The sequence below is a fragment of the Heptranchias perlo genome, chromosome 18 (genome assembly GCF_035084215.1).
Source record: "Heptranchias perlo isolate sHepPer1 chromosome 18, sHepPer1.hap1, whole genome shotgun sequence".
Classification (NCBI taxonomy): Eukaryota; Metazoa; Chordata; class Chondrichthyes; order Hexanchiformes; family Hexanchidae; genus Heptranchias; species Heptranchias perlo.
Window position 1 is genome coordinate 7,105,061 of NC_090342.1, and position 22,817 is coordinate 7,127,877.

At 43.1% G+C, this 22,817-nt stretch overlaps 1 protein-coding gene across 2 annotated transcripts; it reads left to right on the plus strand.

Annotated features, from left to right (window-relative positions):
* Window positions 1–17,874, plus strand: krr1 (KRR1 small subunit processome component homolog). Of its 2 annotated transcripts, none has more exons than XM_067999298.1 (10): window positions 1–122; window positions 3,825–4,000; window positions 7,176–7,310; window positions 7,676–7,801; window positions 8,932–9,015; window positions 9,731–9,787; window positions 11,035–11,205; window positions 13,611–13,688; window positions 13,866–13,959; window positions 16,744–17,874. In XM_067999298.1, the coding sequence occupies exons 1-10, from the start codon at window positions 68–70 to the stop codon at window positions 16,866–16,868; spliced, it is 1,101 nt and encodes a 366-aa protein (XP_067855399.1). In that variant the 5' UTR covers window positions 1–67; the 3' UTR covers window positions 16,869–17,874. The 2 variants fall into 2 exon arrangements, with proteins under 2 accessions (XP_067855399.1, XP_067855400.1); XM_067999299.1 differs by having other exon boundaries at window positions 16,747–17,874.
* The last annotated feature ends 4,943 nt before the right edge of the window (window positions 17,875–22,817 follow it).

Here is a 22,817-nt window from a genome sequence, read left to right on the forward strand (position 1 = left end):
TTGGGCGCTGCACCAGCGGAAGCGGAAACCGACCGACCGGCCGGCCGCAGTTGAGCGTTGCACCGGCATGGCGTCGGAGAGCGAGGCCGCTGCAGGGAGAAAGAAACGCGGCAAAAATGAAGGTGGAAGGCGGGGGATTCCGGGCGGGATAAACATGCTGAGGCCCGGCGGTGGATTATCGAGCCCGGCCCCGGTGCAAGGGGTAGTGGTTGGGGGGGTGGGGGTTGAGCTGATCGCAGGGCCTCAGGCCTGGAGCGCGGTTTATTTCTGATAAATGAGGGGGGTTCTGGAAGCTGTGGGAGGTTATTGAAGGGGAGGGAGGAGGGACAACGCGACCAGAAGGTTGGAGACCACCCACCTCCACTCCCATCCCCATTTCATTATTCTTCCTTTCCAGGTGTTTAATAAAGTCTTAAGAGGGGAAAACCATAAGATTTAATTAAACATTTGCTAGAAAGTTCTTCGTTTTATACTCTCTTGACAAGTCGCTTCCTCAGATGTTTATGAAGGAAGCACTGAAAACCGAGGCTTGTTTTAAGCAAACACCTCCATCACTTCTGACTCAAAGCAGGTGTAAGGAATCTTACAACAGGTTATAGTCCAACAGTTTTATTTGAAAATCACAAGCTTTCAGAGTTTACCTCCTTCGTCAGGTGAGTGAGTGAAGCATAACATATATCAGGCTGGGAGGCGATCACAGCAATCAAAGGTGTCAATGGTGTTCAGACAGGTTAGCCAAGGAAAACATTACATTCCAGTATACTGAATACACAGCGGGTCAGATTACACAGACAGATAGAGAAAGAGACCCGAAAGGGAGAGAGAGAATGTCCAGTTGTATTAAAAACATAACTTTTTTTTCCGCTGGTGGGGTTACGTGTAGCGTGACATGAATCTAAGATCCTGGTTGAGGCCGTCCTCATGGGTGCGGACGGCCTCAATGAGGACGGCCTCAACCGGGATCTTGGATTCATGTCACGCTACACGTAACCCCACCAGCGGAAAAAAAAGTTATCTGTTTTTAATACAACTGGACATTCTCTCTCTCTCTCTCTTTGACAAGGTACCGCATGGTAGGTTGTTACATAAGGTTAAATCTCACGGGATTCAAGGTGAGGTAGCCAATTGGATACAAAATTGGCTTGACGACAGAAGACAGAGGGTGGTTGTAGAGGGTTGTTTTTCAAACTGGAGGCCTGTGTCCAGCGGTGTGCCTCAGGGATCGGTGCTGGGTCTGCTGTTATTTGTTATTTATATTAATGATTTGGATGAGAATTTAGGAGGCATGGTTAGTAAGTTTGCAGATGACACCAAGATTGGTGGCATTGTGGACAGTGAAGAAGGTTATCTAGGATTGCAACGGGATCTTGATAAATTGGGCCAGTGGGCCGGTGAATGGCAGATGGAGTTTAATTTAGATAAATGTGAGGTGATGCATTTTGGTAGATCGAATCGGGCCAGGACCTACTCCGTTAATGGTAGGGCGTTGGGGAGAGTTATAGAACAAAGAGATCTGGGAGTACAGGTTCATAGCTCCTTGAAAGTGGAGTCACAGGTGGATAGGGTGGTGAAGAAGGCATTCAGCATGCTTGGTTTCATTGGTCAGAACATTGAATACAGGAGTTGGGATGTCTTGTTGAAGTTGTACAAGACATTAGTAAGGCCACACTTGGAATACTGTGTACAGTTCTGGTCACCCTATTATAGAAAGGATATTATTAAACTAGAAAGAGTGCAGAAAAGATTTACTAGGATGCTACCGGGACTTGATGGTTCGACTTATAGGGAGAGGTTGGATAGACTGAGACTTTTTTCCCTGGAGAGTAGGAGGTTTAGGGGTGATCTTATAGAAGTCTATAAAATAATGAGGGGCATAGATAAGGTAGATAGTCAAAATCTTTTCCCAAAGGTAGGGGAGTCTATAACGAGGGGGCATAGATTTAAGGTGAGAGGGGAGAGATACAAAAGGGTCCAGAGGGGCAATTTTTTCACTCAAAGGGTGGTGAGTGTCTGGAACGAGCTGCCAGAGGCAGTAGTAGAGGCGGGTACAATTTTGTCTTTTAAAAAGCATTTGGACAGTTACATGGGTAAGATGGGTATAGAGGGATATGGGCCAAGTGCAGGCAATTGGGACTAGCTTAGTGGTATAAACTGGGCGACATGGACATGTTGGGCCGAAGGGCCTGTTTCCATGTTGTAACTTCTGTGATTCTATGATTCTGCCTTTCGGGTCTCTTTCTCTATCTGTCTGTGTAATCTGACCCGCTGTGTATTCAGTATACTGGAATGTAATGTTTTCCGTGGCTAACCTGTCTGAACACCAACGACACCTTTGATTGCTGTGATCGCCTCCCAGCCTAATATATGCTATGCTTCACTCACTCACCTGACGAAGGAGGTAAACTCCGAACGCTTGTGATTTTCAAATAAAACTGTTGGACTATAACCTGGTGTTGTAAGATTCCTTACATTTGTCCACCCCAGTCCATCACCGGCATCTCCACATCATGACTCAAAGCAGGGACATGTCTCCTCTCCAACCGTTTCCCTCCCCACCATGGTGACCGAGAGCACTGTTTTCTGGGGAGGAGCATTATCCTCTTGTTCCATGGTGCTGTTTGTGCAGGGCTTTTTTTCGTTTGGGGGTGGTATTTTTTTTTTAAATGCCTACAAGCAATTTAAGTGAACCGTATTAGTTGAGTGTTTCTTACCATGGCTGACCTCGGATAACCATTGTAATCAAGTCGTGGTTCATTTTCAAGCAAAAGTAGGCGGTTTGTAAAACATTGGTGAACTCCCATGCTCATTAGTGCCTGAAAATGAACATTCCTTTACTATTAGCATCAAGTACTGCCAGGTCAGCTACAACACTCGCTATCACAAGGAGTAGTTGAGGCGAAAAGCATAGATGCATTTAGCGTGAGGGAGAAAGGAATAGACGGGTAAGCTGATAGGGTTAGATGAGGAGGAGTGGGAGGAGGCTCGTGTGGAGCATAAAAGGCGGCACGGATCAGTTGGACCAAATGGCTGTTTCTGTGCTGTACATTCTATGTAACACAGGTTAGATACGGTGAAGCTCCCTTTAGTCTGTCCCAGCAATGTGCCTCAATCTTTGAAACACTGCTGGGAGAAACTGTTCAACAGTTTCCACTTCCTGCATCAGCTGTGCCTGTGATGTAAAGTAGAGGCAGTTATTTGCTGTTGGACCATGCCCATGGCATGTGGGCTAGTACTGTCAGACACACCCAGGTAGGAACCTCATGGACAGAAAAGACTTTTATTCCATCAGTCTGAGCTTGATCAGGAGCTGTATTCCAGAGCTGAAAGAACAGTGTTGACAATGTACAGCACCACGCAGTCCTATATATTTCTTTTTCATCGGTCTTAAATTATTCTTGATAAATACTGGCATGTGTGTAGATAAGTGGGCAGGTGACTTGTTTTTAAACCTCTGCTATTCTGGAACTGTCATCCAGGGCCAAGTGGGGTGATCTGGCTTTTTCTCCTGATGATGGAGTGCTACCCAACTCCCCTCACTACTTTTCAGCCTAGGCCATCAGAAAATGTCCATGGGTAAGATCAGCTGAAAGTCAGTCTGACACACTGGTCTACTATAATTGGCAGATTTAACTTTGCATGTGTAAAATATTAGTAACAAATATTGGCTAAATTTTAACATTAAAAGCTTGCAAAAGCGTTCTAATGCATTTTAATTTACGAAAATGTTGAGAGAATACTGATGTGTCGATACTGCTGTTTGCAGGAAAGATGAATGTTTGTACAGTTAATTTGCAGTTGCTAATTTCTGGGATTGTTTTCTATAGCTGATGAAACTGAGCTGCTGACAGTACCAGAAGGATGGAAGGAGATGCCATTCACCAAAGCAGACAACACTTGTGGTCTGGTGGAGGAAAGCAGTTTTGCTACTCTCTTCCCCAAATACAGAGAGGCCTATCTGAAAGAATGCTGGCCTTTGGTGCAGAACGCTCTGAGGGAACATGTAAGGCCCTTCAAATACTCCTTTTAATCTCCCCTTCTGTAAATGATCGAATTGTTAATTACAACAACTTGCATTTATATAGCTCCTTTAATGTAGTAAAATGTCCCAAGGCACTTCATAGGAGCGATTATCAAACAAAATTTGACACCAAGCCACGTACGGCGATGTTAGGACAGGTGAGGTAGATTTTGAGGAGCGTCTTAAATGAGGAGAGAGAGTCTTAGGGAGGAAATTCCAGAGCTTAGGGTGTAGGCAGCTGAAGGCACGGCTGCCAATGGTGTAGCGATGAAAATCGGGGATGCGCAAGAGAGCAGAATTGGAGGAGCGCAGCGATCTCGGCGGGTTGTAGGGCTGGAGGAAGTTACAGATTTTTAATTTTTTTTTTAATTCATTCATGGAATGTGGGCATCGCTGGCAAGGCCAGCATTTATTGCCCATCCCTAATTGCCCTTGAGAAGGTGGTGGTGAGCCACCTTCTTGAACCGCTGCAGTCCGTGTGGTGAAGGTTCTCCCACAGTGCTGTTAGGAAGGGAGTTCCAGGATTTTGACCCAGCGACGGTGAAGGAACGGCGATATATTTCCAAGTCGGGATGGTGTGTGACTTGGAGGGGAACGTGCAGGTGGTGTTGTTCCCATGTGCCTGCTGTTCTTGTCCTTCTAGGTGGTAGAGGTCGTGGGTTTGGGAGGTGCTGTCGAAGAAGCCTTGGCGAATTGCTGCAGTGCATCCTGTGGATGGTACATACTGCAGCCGCAGTGCGCTGGTGTTGAAGGGAGTGAATGTTTAGGGTGGTGGATGGGGTGCCAATCAAGTGGGCTGCTTTGTCCTGGATGGTGTTGAACTTCTTGAGTGTTGTTGGCACTGCACTCGTCCAGGCAAGTGGAGAGTATTCCATCACACTCCTGACTTGTGCCTTGTAGATGGTGGAAAGGCTTTGGGGAGTCAGGGGCTGAGACATTCGCCGCAGAATACTCAGCCTCTGACCTACTCTTGTAGCCACAGTATTTATGTGGCTGGTCCAGTTAAGTTTCTGTCAATGGTGACCCCCAGGATGTTGATGGTGTGGGATTTGGCGATGGTAATGCCGTTGAATGTCGAGGGGAGGTGGTTAGACTCTCTCTTGTTGGAGATAGTCATTGCCTGGCACTTGTCTGGCGCGAATGTTACTTGCCACTTATCAGCCCAAGTCTGGATGTTGTCCAGGTCTTGCTGCATGCAGGCTCGGACTGCTTCATTATCTATGGGGTTGCAAATGGAACTGAACACTGCAATCATCAGCAAACATCCCCATTTCTGACCTTATGATGGAGGGAAGGTCATTGATGAAGCAGCTGAAGATGGTTGGGCCTAAGACACTGCCCTGAGGAACTCCTGCAGCAATGTCCTGGGGCTGAGATGATTGGCCTCCAACAACCACTACTATATTCCTTTGTGCTAGGTATGACTCCAGCCACTGGAGAGTTTTCCCCCTGATTCCCATTGACTTCAGTTTTATTAGGGCTCCTTGGTGCCACACTCGGTCAAATGCTGCCTTGATGTCAAGGGCAATCACTGTCACCTCACCTCTGGAATTCAGCTCTTTTGTCCATGTTTGGACCAAGACTGTAATGAGTTCTGGAGCCGAGTGGTCCTGGCGGAACCCAAACTGAGCATCGGTGAGCAGGTTATTGGTAAGTAAGTGCTGCTTGATAGCACTGTCGACGACACCTTCCATCACTTTGCTGATGATTGAGAGTAGACTGATGGGGCGGTAATTGGCCGGATTGGATTTGTCCTGCTTTTTATGGACAGGACATACCTGGGCAATTTTCCACATTGTCGGGTAGATGCCAGTGTTGTAACTGTACTGGAACAGCTTGGCTAGAGGCGCAGCTAGTTCTGGAGCACAAGTCTTCAGCACTACAGCTGGGATGTTGTCAGGGCCCATAGCCTTTTCTGTATCCAATGCACTCAGCCATTTCTTGATATTACGTGGAGTGAATCGACTTGGCTGAAGACTGGCTGCTGTGATGGTGGGGACATCGGGAGGAGGCCGAGATGGATCATCCACTCGGCACTTCTGGCTGAAGATGGTTGCAAATGCTTCAGCCTTGTCTTTTGCACTCACGTGCTGGACTCTGCTATACTTAAATAAATGCAACATCTTATTGTTTTTTATTTATAAATTCTTATTGATTTTATAATGGCTAGAGATAAAAACAGCAGTTGAGTTGGTTATTGGCATCCACTGCCTGTTCAAGTATTTATCTCAGATGATTTAGTGTCTACAAGGTGAAAGACTGACATTAAACTCCCAAACCCGTGACCTCCACCATCTAGTTGGACGAGGGCAGCAGGTACATGGGAACACCATCACCTCCAGGTTCCTCTCCAAGTCTCACACCATCCTGACTTGGACATATATCGACCGTTCCTTCATCGTTGTTGAGTCAAAATCCTGGAACTCCCTACCTAACAGCACTGTGGGAGAACCTTCATCATACGGACTGCAGCAGTACAAGAAGGCAGCTCACCGCCACCTTCTCGAGGGCAACTAGGGTTGGGCAATAAATGCTGGCTTTGCTAGTGATGCCTATATCCCAAGAATGAATTTTTAAAAATACAAGACTCAAAGACTGATATACCCTGACGTATAGGTCAAAAATGCAATTGGCCGTAAGTCCTATCATTGATTCTTACATCAGGACTACCTAGAAAATATTTTTTTAATGGTTTGCAGATTAGTGAATGAACAAGCTTCAGATTTAGACAGACAGGACAGTTGACAAAGTAAGTTCACCTGGAATACTCAAAGTAGACAAACTGGTTAAACTTTATGCTTCTTTTTAAAACAAATTACTTATATAGTGTTCTTAAAGTAGCAAAACATCCCAAGGTACTACACAGGAGAATGGCTGGAGGGGTATTCTCTTGTGTAGTACCTTGGGATGTTTTGCTACTTTTGCATGCATTTTGTGCAGCAATACGTTTTGATCTAAGTTTGTTTTACTCTCTTTACACTGTATAACATTTGAATTAACGGGTTATCCTTGTTTTTAAGATTTTTTAAGATCCCTAGTTCACTAGTCATGTTTGATTTTGATCGTGCATTTTGTAAATTAAGATTCTTATTTTAACGAGCAAAATTTTTGCATTTGATTGAATACACAGTAGTCGTAATCTATCTTTTTTATTTAGTATGTTGTAGCAACATTAGATTTGATCGAAGGTAGCATTACAGTTTCCACCACAAGGAAGACATTCGATCCGTACATCATCATCAAGGCCAGAGACTTGATAAAGCTTTTGGCAAGAAGTGTTCCTTTTGAGCAAGTGAGTAGCAAAATTACCAAAGAGCGCCTTTAAAGCAACCAATGCTGACATAACAGGTTTTCCATTGTCGAAACATGACATAGGAAGTAAGGGTAACTTTTCAAATGAGTGCTGCCATGTCGAGCACATAATCGGAATTTTGGATGCGTGTTCCCTGCGATTTTCTGTCATTAACTTTTGGTTGGAAAATCGTGGGGAGTGCGCCTGAATTCCTGGTGTGCACTCCCTCTGGGCGATGCCTCACAGCGGGAGTGTGAACTTGTAAAATGACCCCTTGTGTCCTCTCCTTAAAGTTCACAAAGAGGAATGTTCTCGCCTGGTTATTTGGTGTTTTGAGTTGAAAGCGTTACTGCTTCCTGTTCTAGGCTGTCCGTATTCTTCAGGACGACGTGGCGTGTGACATCATTAAGATCGGCTCGTTAGTCAGAAACCGTGAACGATTTGTAAAAAGAAGAATGAGGCTTATTGGGCCAAAAGGGTCAACACTTAAGGTAACATCATTCTAGTTCTTGAGTCTTTAGAAAATGTATTCACTTGGTGAATGAACAGCTGCAGTGTCAATATCTAGGGTAGACCTTTCATTTAATCTCTTCCCCCCCCCCCCCCCCCCCCAGGCTCTGTCGGGATGCAGGAAGATTTATGTTGTACAGTTCTTTGAGAACGTCAAGTATCTCCTAACCTTAAAGCAGTTGATTGAATTTTAAGAAAACTTTGTAAGTTCCTTAACCACGCTGGGTTTGTTTCAAAATGTCTAGATATTCTGTTTGCAAATGTGTGAGAGTGGGATTATCATCACAATAACAAGATTAATTTTTTGATGTTAAAGACCTCTGTGCCCCTTTTACTAATTAGTACACTAGGAATATATGCGTAAGGGGAATACGTGTCTGTTTTTAAAAAAAGAATTACTGTGAATTGGTGGCACCTCACCAATATAAAAGTAAAAGGAATTCCATAATCAAGTACTATTGATACATATTAATAGTTTAAGTTGGAAAGAAAAATTGAAGACAAATTCAGGCAGCAGAGTGGACTTGGGGAAAGGCCAGTCATTTATGTTACGTTTGTGTAAAATTGCTGGTGGTCAGAGTTTTTGGTCTCTTGAATCATGGGTTTAATGTTTTTTTTCTCAGTATATGCTTCTGTTTAAGAGGGAGAAAGCGGCACACCCTGCATCTAAAGCATTTTTATGATTGAAAAAAATACTTGAATTTACTTTTCAAATATTGGTACAGTCCCCACCACTTACACCGTCCAAGCTTATCACAGGCAGGCGCCTATATCGGGCAAACTATTTGCCATTACCATAAGTGTCACATCATAAGCGGCGCTTTTGTAATTATTAAGCACGCCGGCTATTTTGGGGAAGAAACAGCCTGATCTTTAATTGATCCCACTATTCATTTCAAGAATACAGAGCAATTATACCTTGTTGTCGTATTCATATAATTGCACTTTAGCAGCAGAATAGCACATCATTTTACATGATATAATGTTTCTGCCCTTGCAAAATAATGCATTTTTAGACTTGCATATGAGCAGAGCCACGGGAGAGGTGTGTGTAAAATGTCAAATTTCTGTTATTGATGGGGAATCTTTATATTGTATCTTCTATCCACAGGCTTTGGAGCTGTTGACAAACTGCTATATTATGGTGCAAGGAAATACTGTGTCTGTATTAGGACCATACACTGGACTGAAAGAGGTGAATAAATCAGAAATGTAATGCTGCTGCTCCTCACCATAGGAATTGCAGACTTAAGGATGTGCTCAGTAATCAGACCACAAAACTAGATGTTTTTTCTTGTAACACAAAATCCTTTTATAATTTTCCTACATTTAGTCACTGTACTAATCTGCTATCCCTAAACTATATTTAGAGCTTTGTCTTTTAAGTGCAATTCTATCTGGCATGTGGGTGAATTAGGGAAATAGTTTGGGAAATTACAGAATATTTTGTTCATTCAGAAGATAACTTAGACTGCTAAAGTCTGAAGTTAACAGCCTTTCCTAAAACTATGCAAATTCCTTTCCCACTCTTACTTTTCTTTCAACACTCACCGCAGGATAGGACTGGAGAAAGCACTTCTCTACTTGTAGCACTTTCACAGAACAAAGATGGATTTTCAGCAGAAGAAAAAGCAGTGCCCTGCTGTATTTTATGTCATAGCCCGAATGCTGTGGCTTTTCCGGTGATTGTGTAGAGATATCCATTCTTTTGCGACAAATAGTGAGTGCGCTGTGTATGATTAAATAACTTCTGTGACAGGCATACTCAGGGCAACTAGGGATCGACAGTAAATGTAGCCTTTCCAGTGTCACCCACATCCTGAGAACAAGTAAAAAAACAGTTCAGTCTTGTACTAGTTGTACTTTATTTATAATTGCAGTAATATTTCATTGTGCTTTAACTTTTCTAGGCCAGGAAAGTAGTAATCGATACCTTGAAGAACATTCATCCCATCTACAATATCAAGGTATTTATTCAAATTGAAAAAAGTAAAATTGCAAATGCTGGAAATCTGAAATAAAATGATAAGACATCCAGCATGCTCGTCAGCATCTGAAAAGAGAAATCCTGTGTATTCTCAGCACTATCTCTGCCTCAGAGCAATGTCTCTTTCAGCCCTTTTAGAGAAATGCTAAAATTTGAATATCCTTTTCCAGGTCTGTTTTCAAAATTGTATAAATGTCAGTGGAGAACCCGGTTATTCAGCCCATTAGTCAGTGCCAGCTCTTCTATCAGAGCAATCTATTCTGCTCTTTCCCTGAATCCTTTAATATCTTTCAAGTGTTTGTCCAGTTCCCTCTTAAATGCCGCTTTCCTATAAGTATATCCTATCCTACTTGCATCACAGGACATAGGAAGTACATAGGAATAGCAGTAGGCCATTCAGCCCCTCGTGCCTGCTCCGCCATTTGATAAGATCATGGCTGATCTGTGATCTAGCTCCATATACCTGCCTTTGGCCCATATCCCTTAATACCTTTGGTTGCCAAAAAGCTATCTATCTCACATTTAAATTTAGCAATTGAGCTAATATCAATTGCTGTTTGCGGAAGAGAGTTCCAAACTTCTACCACCCTTTGTGTGTCCTTTCCATGGCTCTAATATCCTGTTTGTGTTTTGCCTAAAACCGCACGTAGAACTCCAGCTGTGCCCCAACAAAATGCACAGATTTGACATTGCCTCCTTGCTTTTTTTTTATATTGAGTGCCCCTATGTATAAAGCCCAGAATCTTTTCTGTTTTTATGGACATTTTCCCTTGCAACTTTCAGGGGCCGTAGATCTCTGTTTATTCATCCTGTTTCGAATATTTCCGTTAAGGGTATATTTCCATTCTGTTCCTTTCCCAAAAGATATTAATTCACATTTATTCATGTTGCGCTCCATTTGGTTCATATCTGACCTTGCTGTTCTGTATTCTCTCTCACAGTTTGCCGTGCCCTTTAATTTGGTATTGGCAACAAATCTTTGTATCTGGTCACTTTCACATGATTAACAAAATACCAGTTCTGGTGCACAACAGTTCTGTATGAAATCTAGTTAGTATTGCAATTTGAGCTTGTTTGAGGGTAATGGGACTTAAACCACGATTGTGGAAGACTTGTTTTAACTAGAAATGTTTTTTCTATTAAGTGTTTCTGAGACTTTAAGGATTTCTTTTGCGTATTTCATCTGCATGATATTTAAATGGGGGAAAACTGTGTTCTTTTCAAAAGACGTTGATGATTAAACGAGAATTAGCAAAAGACACTGAGCTTAGAACACAGAACTGGGAGCGGTTTCTGCCTACGTTCAAGCACAAGAACCTAAACAAACGTAAAGAGCCAAAGAGGAAGAAGGTTAAGAAAGAGTACACACCCTTCCCACCACCACAACCGGAAAGCAAGGTGGGTACTTTTTGCCACCATATCTTAATTACAGGCAAGATGGGTCGCGTGGCCTCTTTTTGTGCTGTATAATTCTATGATCTACTAACAGGTACTTTGCGAGTACACTCTGGCGTAGGGAACCTTGTCTGATGCCTACCACTTTCCGCGATGCAATCCCGATACTGAGGCTTCCCGTCACCAGTGACTGCTCCAAAAATTATCCCCGCAGAGTAAACCCATTATATACTATTAGCTGTAGTGCTACAGTTAACCACAGAATTGCCAGAATCTGCAGGACTTCCCAATTGCTACCTGGAAACTCCTACTGGAAATTAGATGTGTGGATGTTGGGTTGAGGAGAGCATTGGCCTCGGCTAAAGTGGCGCATCTATGGTTCAAAAGCCCTCCAGTATTTGCTGTCGTCTCGCACTAAATGGCTGTTTGCATGAGATATGGCGAGGCTGTTGCCACCTGTGCAACTGCAGTCAACATGAGGAGATTAAGAAGTGATCTGTTAGAGGTGTTTAAAATTATTAAAGGTTGGGACAGAGTAGATGGAAACTGACTTTCCAGTGATTGAGGGGGATCTAGAGCAAGGGGACATGGATATAAGATTAAATGTATGAGCATTAAAACAGAGAGCAGGAGAAACTATTTTAAACAGAGGATGCATGGCTGTGGAATGCACTACCAGAGTTGGCGATTGAAGCAGAGACCATGTCAACATTTAAGGATAGGTGGTTGAAGGAGGGGAATAAAGGGATAGGGCAACATGGCGGGGACATGCGATCCGGAGTACTGCTTGTGTGGAGAATAAACACCAACACTGGTTGGACTGAATGGCCTGTTTCAGCGTTGTAATTTCTGTGTAATTCTGTGAGTCACCAACCTCAGGGAGGGAGGCAATTTGGCAAAAAGGGCTAGGCAATTGGCAACAAAATTAGCTATTTTAAGTGACCTCTGCATGGTATGAATTATAATAAATCTTGTTAGTTGTAAAAAAAAAAGGAGCAACATGTTACGGTTATAATAAGTTTAAATATTCTGCACTGTTTCATAATGCATGAGGTTCTTGTCCAAGTAACAGCTCCAGGTCTGTCACTGTTCAAGCTGCAGTCTTGAATCTTGGTCCAAGTTCTAACTGGTCTGTATATTCACCATTGTCTGCTTGCTGAGGGTGCTCAAGTAGATGGTCACAATAGTTCATTAGTGAAACAGAAGTTACTCCAAGACCAGATCCTATCGTTCTATTTTTATTTTTCATCTCCTCGTCCGCTTTCTGTGACATTGTCAGCCTGTGAAAGATTACAGGTGTTGTAGCAAATATTCTATTTGTTCTCTGCATCCTTCCAGGAAAGCTTTTTTTTCTAATGATCAGGGCCATTCTTTTATAGTAACTGAATCAGTCAAATTCTGTTTTCATTGCATGGGATTCCAGGATTCTTACCAGTACTTTGGGGATTACATTCTACAGCTGTCAATTTATCCTTGATGACTGTATTTTTCTAAATTTTTGCCAGTATCTTGACAGGGTATTCTAGATTTTCTTTTTCATTTGTCCATGAAATTCAGAAATTGGTGGCATTATCAATGAAGAAAGAAAATATTAGTATTGTTCATGCAAATTCAGTTGGGTGTGATTATTCAGGGTCCGCTGCCTTGCGACTGGTGAAAAAGGAGTCTTATATAGAAGAATCTCTGCTTAAGAAAACGGTTATATAGGCATATGATATGAAGCCTGGTTTTAAATATTCACACAGATGAATTTCTGTGACACTATTTACAAAGTGTGCTTTTAAACATGATTATAAGTACCTTTTTAAATATACCATGGTTGTACACTATTACACTGTAATTGTAACTCAACGCCTCCTCTTTAAAATTCTCATCCTTGTGTATAAATATCTCATTGACCTCCCTCCTGCCTATCTGTGTAACCTCCTCCAACTCTATACACCACCTCCCTCCCCCCCCCCCCCCCCCCCCACAACCTGAACTTCTCCATTTCTTAGATTCTGACCTCTTGTGCTTCTCCCCCATTGACAACAGTGCCTTCCGCTGCCTAGGTCATAGGGTCTGGAATTCCTACACCTCTCCTCCTTTAAGATCCTCCTTAAAAACTACCTCTTTGACCAAACTTTTGGTCACCCCTCCTAATTATTTCCTCCTTTGGCTTGGCATCCATTTTTTTGATTACGCCTCTTGGTATGTTTTTCTACGTTACAGGCGCTATATAAATGCAAGTTGTTATGGCTTTATGGACAAACTAAGATGGATATTTAAAGGATCATTTATTTTAAGGTCTAAGGGTTTTAATTCATCTACAAAAGGAAAAAATAAGAGAAAATATGTTCCATTTTCTGCGGAGTTGAGTTGTACTGTAGGATTTTTTTTTAATTACTTGCTGAATTTTTTTTGTCTAGGTTGATCAAGAACTGGCCACTGGTGAATACTTCCTCAAAGAGAAAGATAAGAAGAAGAAGAAATTACATGAAACAAAGGTGGGTCTTTACTGTTTAATTGATTCAGATGGAAAAAGTGAAAGCCTGTTAAAATCTGTATTTACATTTTTATTATATTTTGTGTATTGATTATTCATCTCAATTTGGCAACCTAAGGTGTTCCATAGCCTTTATTCCAAATGATTCTTTCTAAATGTTTTGTATACGTATCCCTAGGCAAAAGAAGCAGAGGCAGCAGCTAGGCGAAAGGAAGAAAGAAATAAAGCTTTTATTCCTCCTAAAGAAAAACCTGTGGTTAAAGTGAAAAAAGGTAACTGATCTTTATACGTTCGCTTTCTACAAAGGAATCACTGCAATTAGCAAAATCCTGATGGTCCCATTTGCTAATTATAACAAAATCCCCATTTATCGGCACCCACTATTGACTCCTTAAGAGGGGATCTTTATTCTATTGTATGTAGTTTGACTGGCTCAGATTTTAAGCTATTTCTGATGCCATGCGCACCTGTTAGTCTATGAGCAGTACCCAGGAGTAGACAAACCTAATAACCAGTTTGCAAATGAATCTTGCTTGTGTTCAACCTGTGTAGGTGTATGTATTGTCCCACTCTCTGGAATTTCCTCCTTAATCCCCTCCACCCCTCTCTCCTCTAAGCCCCCCCTTAAAGCCCACCTCTTCAACCAAGCTTTTGCTCTCAACTTTTGATCTCCTTTGGCTTGACGTCCATTTTCCTCATTCTTCTGTGAAGTGCCTTGAGACTTTTTTTTTATATGTTAAATGCATAATATAAATGTAAATTGTTCTGGTGTGTGTGTATATATGGTGTGTTTTCCTTAAATTAGCAAAAATGATCAGTCTGTTATACGGTATATTCTGGTCCTATATAATCCTTTATTGCTAAGAACATTGGGGCACATTTGGGAAGCGGAGTAGTTAAAGGCATAGTTACACATCATGAGTAAAACCTGGAAGTTCGTTTGATTGCCGTAGGAAGTCTGGAAGGTGGGGTGAGAGTGACTGCCCTTGACATCAAGGCAGCATTTGACCGAGTATGGCATTAAGGAGCCCTAGTAAAATTGAAATCATTGGGAATCGGGGAAAACTCTCCGGTAGCTGGAGTCGTACCTAGCACAAAGGAAGATGGTAGTGGTTGTTGGAGGTCAATCATCTCAGCCCCAGGACATTGCTGCAGGAGTTCCTCAGCATTATCCTATGCCCAACCATCTTCAGCTGCTTCATCAATGACCTTCCCTATATCATAAGGTCAGAAATAGGGATGTTCGCTGACGATTGCACAGTGTTCAGTTCCATTCGCAACCCCACAGATAATGAAGCAGTCCATGTACGCGTTTAGCAAGACCTAGACAACATCCAGGCTTGGGCTAATAAGTGGCAAGTAACATTCGCACCAGACAAGTGCCAGGCAATGACTATCTCCAACAAGAGAGAGTCTAACCACCTCCCCATGACAGTCAACGGCATTACCATCAATCCCCCACCATCAACATCCTGGGAGTCACCATTGACCAGAAACTTAACTGGACCAGCCACAAAATACTGTGGCTACAAGAGCAGGTCAGAGGCTGGGTATTCTGCTGCGAGTGACGCAACTCCTGACTCCCCAAAGCCTTTCCATCATCTACAAGGCACAAGTCAGGAGTGTGATGGAATACTCTCCACTTGCCTGGATGAGTGCAGCTCCAACAACACTCAAGAAGCTCGACACCATCCAGAACAAAGTAGCCTGCTTGATTGGCACCCCATCCATCACCCTAAACATTCACTCCCTTCACTACCGGCGCACCGTGGCTGCAGTGTGTACCATCCACAGGATGCACTGCAGCAACTCGCCAAGGCTTCTTCGACAGCACTTCCCAAACCCGCGACCTCCACCACCTAGAAGGACAAGGGCAGCAGGCACGTGGGAACAACACCACCTGCACGTTTCCCTCCAAGTCACATACCAGCCCGACTTGGAAATATATCGCCGTTCCTTCGTCGTCGCTGGGTCAAAATCCTGGAACTCTCTATCTAACAGCATTGTGGGAGAACCTACACTACACGACTGCAGCGGTTCAAGAACACCACCTTCTCAAGGGCAATTAAGGATGGGCAATAAATGCTGGCCTTGCCAGTGCCGCCCACATTCCATGAATGAATAATAAAAAATAAAATGCCCAGTTTTTCTTGAAATTGTCCATAGGTTAGTTCTCCCTGTCTTAGCCTTGTCACAGCGGTTCAAGAAGGCCCACCACCACCTTCTTGAGGATGCTGCCTTGCCAGCTTAGCCCACATCCTGAGTACAAATAACAAAGGGGGCATAGATTTAAGGTGAGAGGGGAGAGATACAAAAGGGTCCAGAGGGGCAATTTTTTCACTCAAAGGGTGGTGAGTGTCTGGAACGAGCTGCCAGAGGCAGTAGTAGAGGCGGGTACAATTTTGTCTTTTAAAAAGCATTTGGACAGTTACATGGGTAAGATGGGTATAGAGGGATATGGGCCAAGTGCAGGAAATTGGGACTAGCTTAGTGGTATAAACTGGGCGACATGGACATGTTGGGCCGAAGGGCCTGTTTCCATGTTGTAACTTCTATGATTCTATGAAAGCGTTAGCATCACTACTGATTTGGGAAAGGTGATACATGAGGTTTCTGTTGTTCAATGGTAGGGAGAGCGTTGATTAGCCCAGTGGGCTTTTCTTGTCCTTCTTTTCGTACGGCATTGTGCGTTACCTGTCATATGACAATTTTGGACCATTTCTCAATTAGAGTATAGCGCAAGCGGTTTTAAGAGTCTAGCGTGCGGCTGAGCATCATTATGTAACAATATAAAGACACTTTGGTAGCATTACTACCACTGGTGCATGTTAGCAGTCCAGGGTGAACATTTTTTAGTGCCACAGTGGAAAAATCGTTAGGATCTTGGTGTTTGTGTGCATGGATTACGCTGTGATGTACAGAAGACCTGATGGAAAGACTGTGTCAATTTTCTTACTTTGGCCAAACCGTGTTTTAAATTGGTCAGTAAAGTTTGCACCAAGCAAATTTGTATGTTCTTTGTTAAAAAGAAAAATGTTCTCTCCATTTTCTTTTAGCAGTCGAAACCAAAATTAACGTTCAAGTTCTTAAAGAAAAAGTGAAAACGGCCAAGAAAAAGAAGCTGGGAGCCCCTGCAGCAGAGGAAATTGCTCAGAAGATAGCTCAAAAGAAGAAGAAATAATCTGACTTGGTTTTCCATATCTCCCACCCTGCTTTTGACAAGCATGGTTAAACTATTGGAACTATCCAATTTGCATTGCTTAACCATGGGTGTAATTCTTTTGGAGGCCGCTGTCCTATTTCTCACCACCTTAACTAATGGTAAAAACAGATGGCCAGTATACTTCAAATTCCTCATTTCTCTTCCTCTGACAACGCCATTGATGCTTAAGGAAGGAGCTGGATTGTGTGCAGTTGGACCAGTGATCCTCGTGACTCCTCAGCCATCTCCTACTTTAATGTGGCTCTTATCAATAGGAACAGGGCCAGTTAGGAGTTGCTCTTCTCCCGATCTTGACAGCTGAGCTCTAGGTGCTTCTCAGCCTGCATCAGTGGAATCGTGACCTTGATGGAATGGGACTCTGGCTGTGTTTGAGATTTATAACAATGCAGGTGAAAAAAAAATCCACATCAAACATTGTGACTACTGGGTGAAGGCTGCCAGTGTTGCACAATGAGTGAAATCTTCTGCATGAACATTTTGTTTGTTGGACTCTGTTTCACTTGCTTTTAACCCTTACCTGTAGTGTACATTGCAATCAGAAACTTGCACACAAATTACCATTGATTTAAACTAGTTATATTGTGTTGCCCAGATCCCAACTTAAGAAAATTCAAGCCTCATGCTTTTGCAGCCCCCTGAATCTCATTTCGATGGAAGCAATCTAGCCCTCAGCCAGAAAGTCCAGCTGTCACCTGTCAAGATGAAAACACTATTTTTCTCCTTAATGTGGTGGCATTAGGAACAAAGCCTTCCTTGAATTTCAAGACTGTGAAAAGTCAGTCTGTTCAGTGTGTTTTTTAGGGTAGAACTGTTCAGTTTATGTTGTATACAGAATCATGCAGAGCAATGTTCTGAGATTTCTATTATGGAATTTTATACCTAAGGCATGTGTTGTGTAATGTCTAAAATTATAACTGGTTTATTTTCTGTCTGTTCATTAAATGTGTATATATTATTCTCATAAGTAATGTCATGAAGTTTTAGAGTACATTGTTTGCAGTTGCTTACATGATTTCCTACTCTTGGTTGTGCCATTAGAGGGAATTTGCTAAGCAAGGAAAAGAAAAGTGGAGTTTAAGATTGCACTATCCTACTGGTTGCCAGAATATAAGGGTTCAAGCACTGAAGCCTGTGCAGAGAAGAGCCCAGGAGGCTGATCCCTAGTGTTAGAGGTCTGAAGAAAGATGGGAGAAGCTTGGGGTTTTCAGCTTTGATAAGAGATGTTTAAAACATGATTTTCTAAAGATATATATGATAGTTCACAGTATGGAAAAAGAAAATCTGGAAAATTAAACTACATGAGTAGGATAAGGGGACACAGAGTCAAGCTAACAAAAACTAAATTTAGGCTACTATCCAGAAATTCTTCGCACAGTGATTAACACTTTAAATGGACCCCCAGATAGAGCAGCGGAGGTGGAAACATCGGAATCATTTAAGAACCAATTGCAAGCTGCAATGGAGGGACTTTAGGGTTTTTCTGAATAGATGAGTTAAGATGGGCTGAACATCTGTTATCTTAAGATTCCGTATTAAAATATCTTGACTATTAAATCAATAATTACATTGACAGAGGAGGTTGCCTGACCTTTTGTCATAGTACAGGGCCAAGAAATTAAAATTCTGCCTCATTTGATCAATGTTGTATGATTGGGAAAGCCTTCCTTCCACTGGGGGCATAATCTTTGTACAGCACTGGTCACCAAGGTGTAACGCAGACTGCACGGTTGGCCTTTGGAATAGCACCAACTGTTCATGCACGTTCTTGTAGAATCTGTCTGGACCAGAACATCTATGATCAGGCAGTGGGATGGGGGAGCACCCTGCCAAGTACTTCTACTAATGTATTGCCCTCTCCCTTCAGGGAGTTAAAGCAGGCTGTAGAGTATATGCACCCTAGTTCTGAACAGGCCTAGCACACACACATTGTCTAGAAATGTTTGATAAAGTTCCAAATGAAGCGTTGTGAGGTTGTGGTTCCTGGAATTAATGGCAAATAGAAGCTGGGTTGAAAATCGATGAGACCATCTTAAACAGGTGATAATTTGAAAAAGCTGTAGGGGTGGGGAAGTGACTAGTGTGGTTCTGCAAAGGAATAAAACAAAAGCAAAATACTGTGGAAATCTGACATAAAAACAGAAAATTCCAGCAACACTCCATGTCAGGCAGCATCTGAGGAGAGAGAAACTTAAAATTTCAGGTTGATGACTTTTCATCAGAACTGGAAGATGTTAGAGATGATTGGCTTTTATGCAAAAACAGACAGGAAAAGAACAAAAGGGAAAAGGTCTTTGGTAGGGTAGCAGGCAGAAGTTATTAAATGACGTGAGATGATGGTGCGAGGCAAAAGGAAGTCATAATGAGACAAGTATAGAAACAGATGTGTATATGGAGTTTGATAATGTGCCACATGGTAGGCTTGCTATTAAGATTGTGGCCCATGGAATAAAGGGGGCAGTAGCAACATGGATATAGAATTGGCTAAATGACAGGAAACTGAGTAGTGGTGAACGGTTGTTTTTTGGACTGGAGGGAGGTGTGCAGTGGTGTTCCCCAGGGGTCGGTGCTGGGACCACTGCTTTTCTTGATATATATTAATGACTTGGACTTGGGAGTACAGGGCACAATTTCAAAATTTGCAAATGACACAAAACTTGGAAGGGTAGTGATAGACTGCAAGAGGATATAGACACGCTGGTGGCATGGGCGGACACGTGGCAGATGAAGTTTAATGCAGAAAAATGCGAGGTGATGCATTTCGGTAGGAAAAATGAGGAGAGGCAATATAAACTAGAGGGCACAATTCTAAAAGGGGTGGAGGAATAGAGGGATCTGGGGGTATATGTGCACAAAACGTTGATGGTGGCAGGGCAGGTTGAGAAAGCAGTTAAGCAGTATGATGGGCTCCTGGACTTTATAAATAGAGGCTTAGAGTACAAAAGCAAGGAAGTCATGATGAACCTTTATGAAACACTGGTTCGACCACAACTCGACCACAGTGTCCAGTTCCGGGCACTGCACTTTAGGAATAATGTGAAGGCCTTAGAGAGGGTGCAGAGGAGATTTACTAGAACGATTCCGGGGATGAGGGACTTAAATTACGTGGATAGACTGGATAATTTGGGATTGTTCTCCTTGGAACAGAGAAATGTAAGGAGTCGCACAACACCAGGTTATAGTCCAACAGCTTTATTTGAAATCACAAGCTTTCGGAGCTTTGGTCCTTCGTCAGGTGAAGTGAAGAGTTGCATAAAGGCACAGCATATATAGTCAGAGAACAACGCCTGGTGATTACAGATCTTTCTAACTGCCCTTTATCACACCTCGGCAGAGAGATAATCACAGCAATCAAAGGAGTGTTCAAACAGGTTAGTCAGTGAAACATTACATCCAAGAATACTGAGGTGGGGTCACCAGGGGTCAAATGTAGCAGATGCTGGGGTTTGTATTAAAAAGATAACTTTTTTTTTGCTGGAAATCGCAGCAGGTCCGACCGCATCTGTGTATGGAGAACAAGCCAACTACGACTTGAGTCTGGATGACTCTACGTCAGGTGGAGTTGCATGTAGCGTGACATGAACCCAAGATCCCGGTTGAGGCCGTCCTCATGGGTGCGGAACTTGGCTATCAATTTCTGCTCAACGATTTCGCTTTGTCGTGTGTCTCGAAGGCCGCCTTGGAGAACGCTTACCCGAAGATCGGAGGTTGAATGTCCTTGACTGCTGAAGTGTTCCCCGACTGGGAGGGAACGCTCCTGTCTGGCGATTGTTGTACGGTGTCCGTTCATCCGTTGTCGCAGTGTCTGCATGGTCTCGCCGATGTACCATGCTCCGGGGCATCCTTTCCTGCAACGTATGAGGTAGACAACGTTGGCCGAGTCACAGGAGTATGAACCATGTACCTGGTGGGTGGTGTCCTCTCGTGTGATGGTGGTATCTGTGTCGATGATCTGGCATGTCTTGCAGAGGTTGCCGCGGCAGGGTTGTGTGCTGTTGTGGACGCTGTTCTCCTGAAAGCTGGGTAATTTGCTGCGAGCGATGGTCTGTTTGAGGTTAGGTGGCTGTTTGAAGGCGAGTAGTGGAGGCGTGGGGATGGCCTTAGCGAGGTGTTCGTCGTCATCGATGACGTTGAAGGCTGCAAAGAACATGGTGTAGTTTCTCCGCTCCGGGGAAGTACTGGACGACGAAGGGTACTCTGTTGGTTGTGTTCCGTGTTTGTCTTCTGAGGAGGTCTATGCAATTTTTCGCTGTGGCCCGTCGGAACTGTCGATCGACGAGTCGAGCGTCATATCCCGTTCTTACGAGGGCGTCTTTCAGGGTCTGTAGGTGTCCATCGCGTTCCTCCTCGTCTGAGCAGATCCTGTGTATTCGCAGGGCCTGTCCATAGGGGATGGCCTCTTTGACATGGTTAGGGTGGAAGCTGGAGAAGTGGAGCATCGTGAGGTTGTCCGTGGGCTTGCGGTAGAGTGAGGTGCTGAGGTGCCTGTCTTTGATGGAGATTCCTGTGCCTTTATGCAACTCTTCACTTCACCTGACGAAGGAGCAAAGCTCCGAAAGCTTGAGATTTCAAATAAAGCTGTTGGACTATAACCTGGTGTTGTGCGACTCCTTACATTTGTCCACCCCAGTCCATCACCGGCATCTCCACTCTCATGGAACAGAGAAGGTTGAGAGGAGATTTGATAGAGGTATTCAAAATCATGAATGGTCTAGGCAGAGTAGATAGAGAGAAACTGATCTCATTGGCGGAAGGATCAACAACCAGAGGACATAGATTCAAGGTGATTGGCAAAAGAACCAAAGGTGACATGAAGAAAAACATTTTTACGCAGCGAGTGGTTGGGATCTGGAATGCACTGCCAGTGGAAGTGGTGGAGGCAGATTCAATCATGGCCTTCACAAGGGAACTGGATAAGTACTTGAAAGGAAATAATTTGCAGGGCTACAGGGATAGGGTGGGGGAGTGGGACTAGCTGGATTGCTCGTGCATAGAACCGGTGTGGACTTGATGGGCCGAATGGCCTCCTTCCGTGCTGCAACCTTTCTATGATTATAAAAGACTGTCCAGAGGCCTAGTGGAGGAAACGTTTGATGGAGAATTGGATAGATGTTTGAGGGAGTGGATGATTGAGGGCCAGAGCCTTTTCGAATCCTGTAATTTTCTATGTTAGACTTTGAGAGAATGACTTTAGCCAACATAAAACATGCATTTTATTAACAACTGGTATATAAAGCTAAGTTTTACAATGACATGTACATTACTCAATTGCTGAAGTGAAAATTAATTCTGGACAATATACAATATCCTGACAAATCTTGTCTGCAAACTCCAAAAGCAGAACATTTTGTTTTTCATTAATAAACAAGTTTGTTTGCAATGTTGTACACATTAACCCAAAACACACAGTAAATTTCAAACATAGCAGTTACTTTAGATAGAGCAGTAGAATGTACGGACACAGGGGTTAATTTTAACTTTTGGTGATAGTGTAAAACGGGTGATATTGGATTGACTGCCAATTATAAACTTCTCCCGCTTTTCGTCTTTATTGGCTTCAATGGGAAGAGATATGTAACGGGCAGCCGATCTGATATTGCCCATTTTATAGAATCGCAAAAAGTTAAAATTACCCCCAGTTTTTCAGAACAGAGTTCCAAAAAATTTATTATAAAATGGAATTTTAGTATTGGGGTCAATGCAAGGAAAAACTAGTTCAATCAAATACTTTACTGATCAAAACCTTTGAGCTTGTATGAATGCATGTATGCAGATTTCCACGTTAGCCATTTGGTATCATTGGGCAGAAATTGTGAGGCTTGCTGTTAGTGCAGAGTCTTGCCTGATGCATGCTCGAGGCACAGACTGGGGTTACGATGCCCTAGCTCTATCTGACCTGGATTCGAGTTT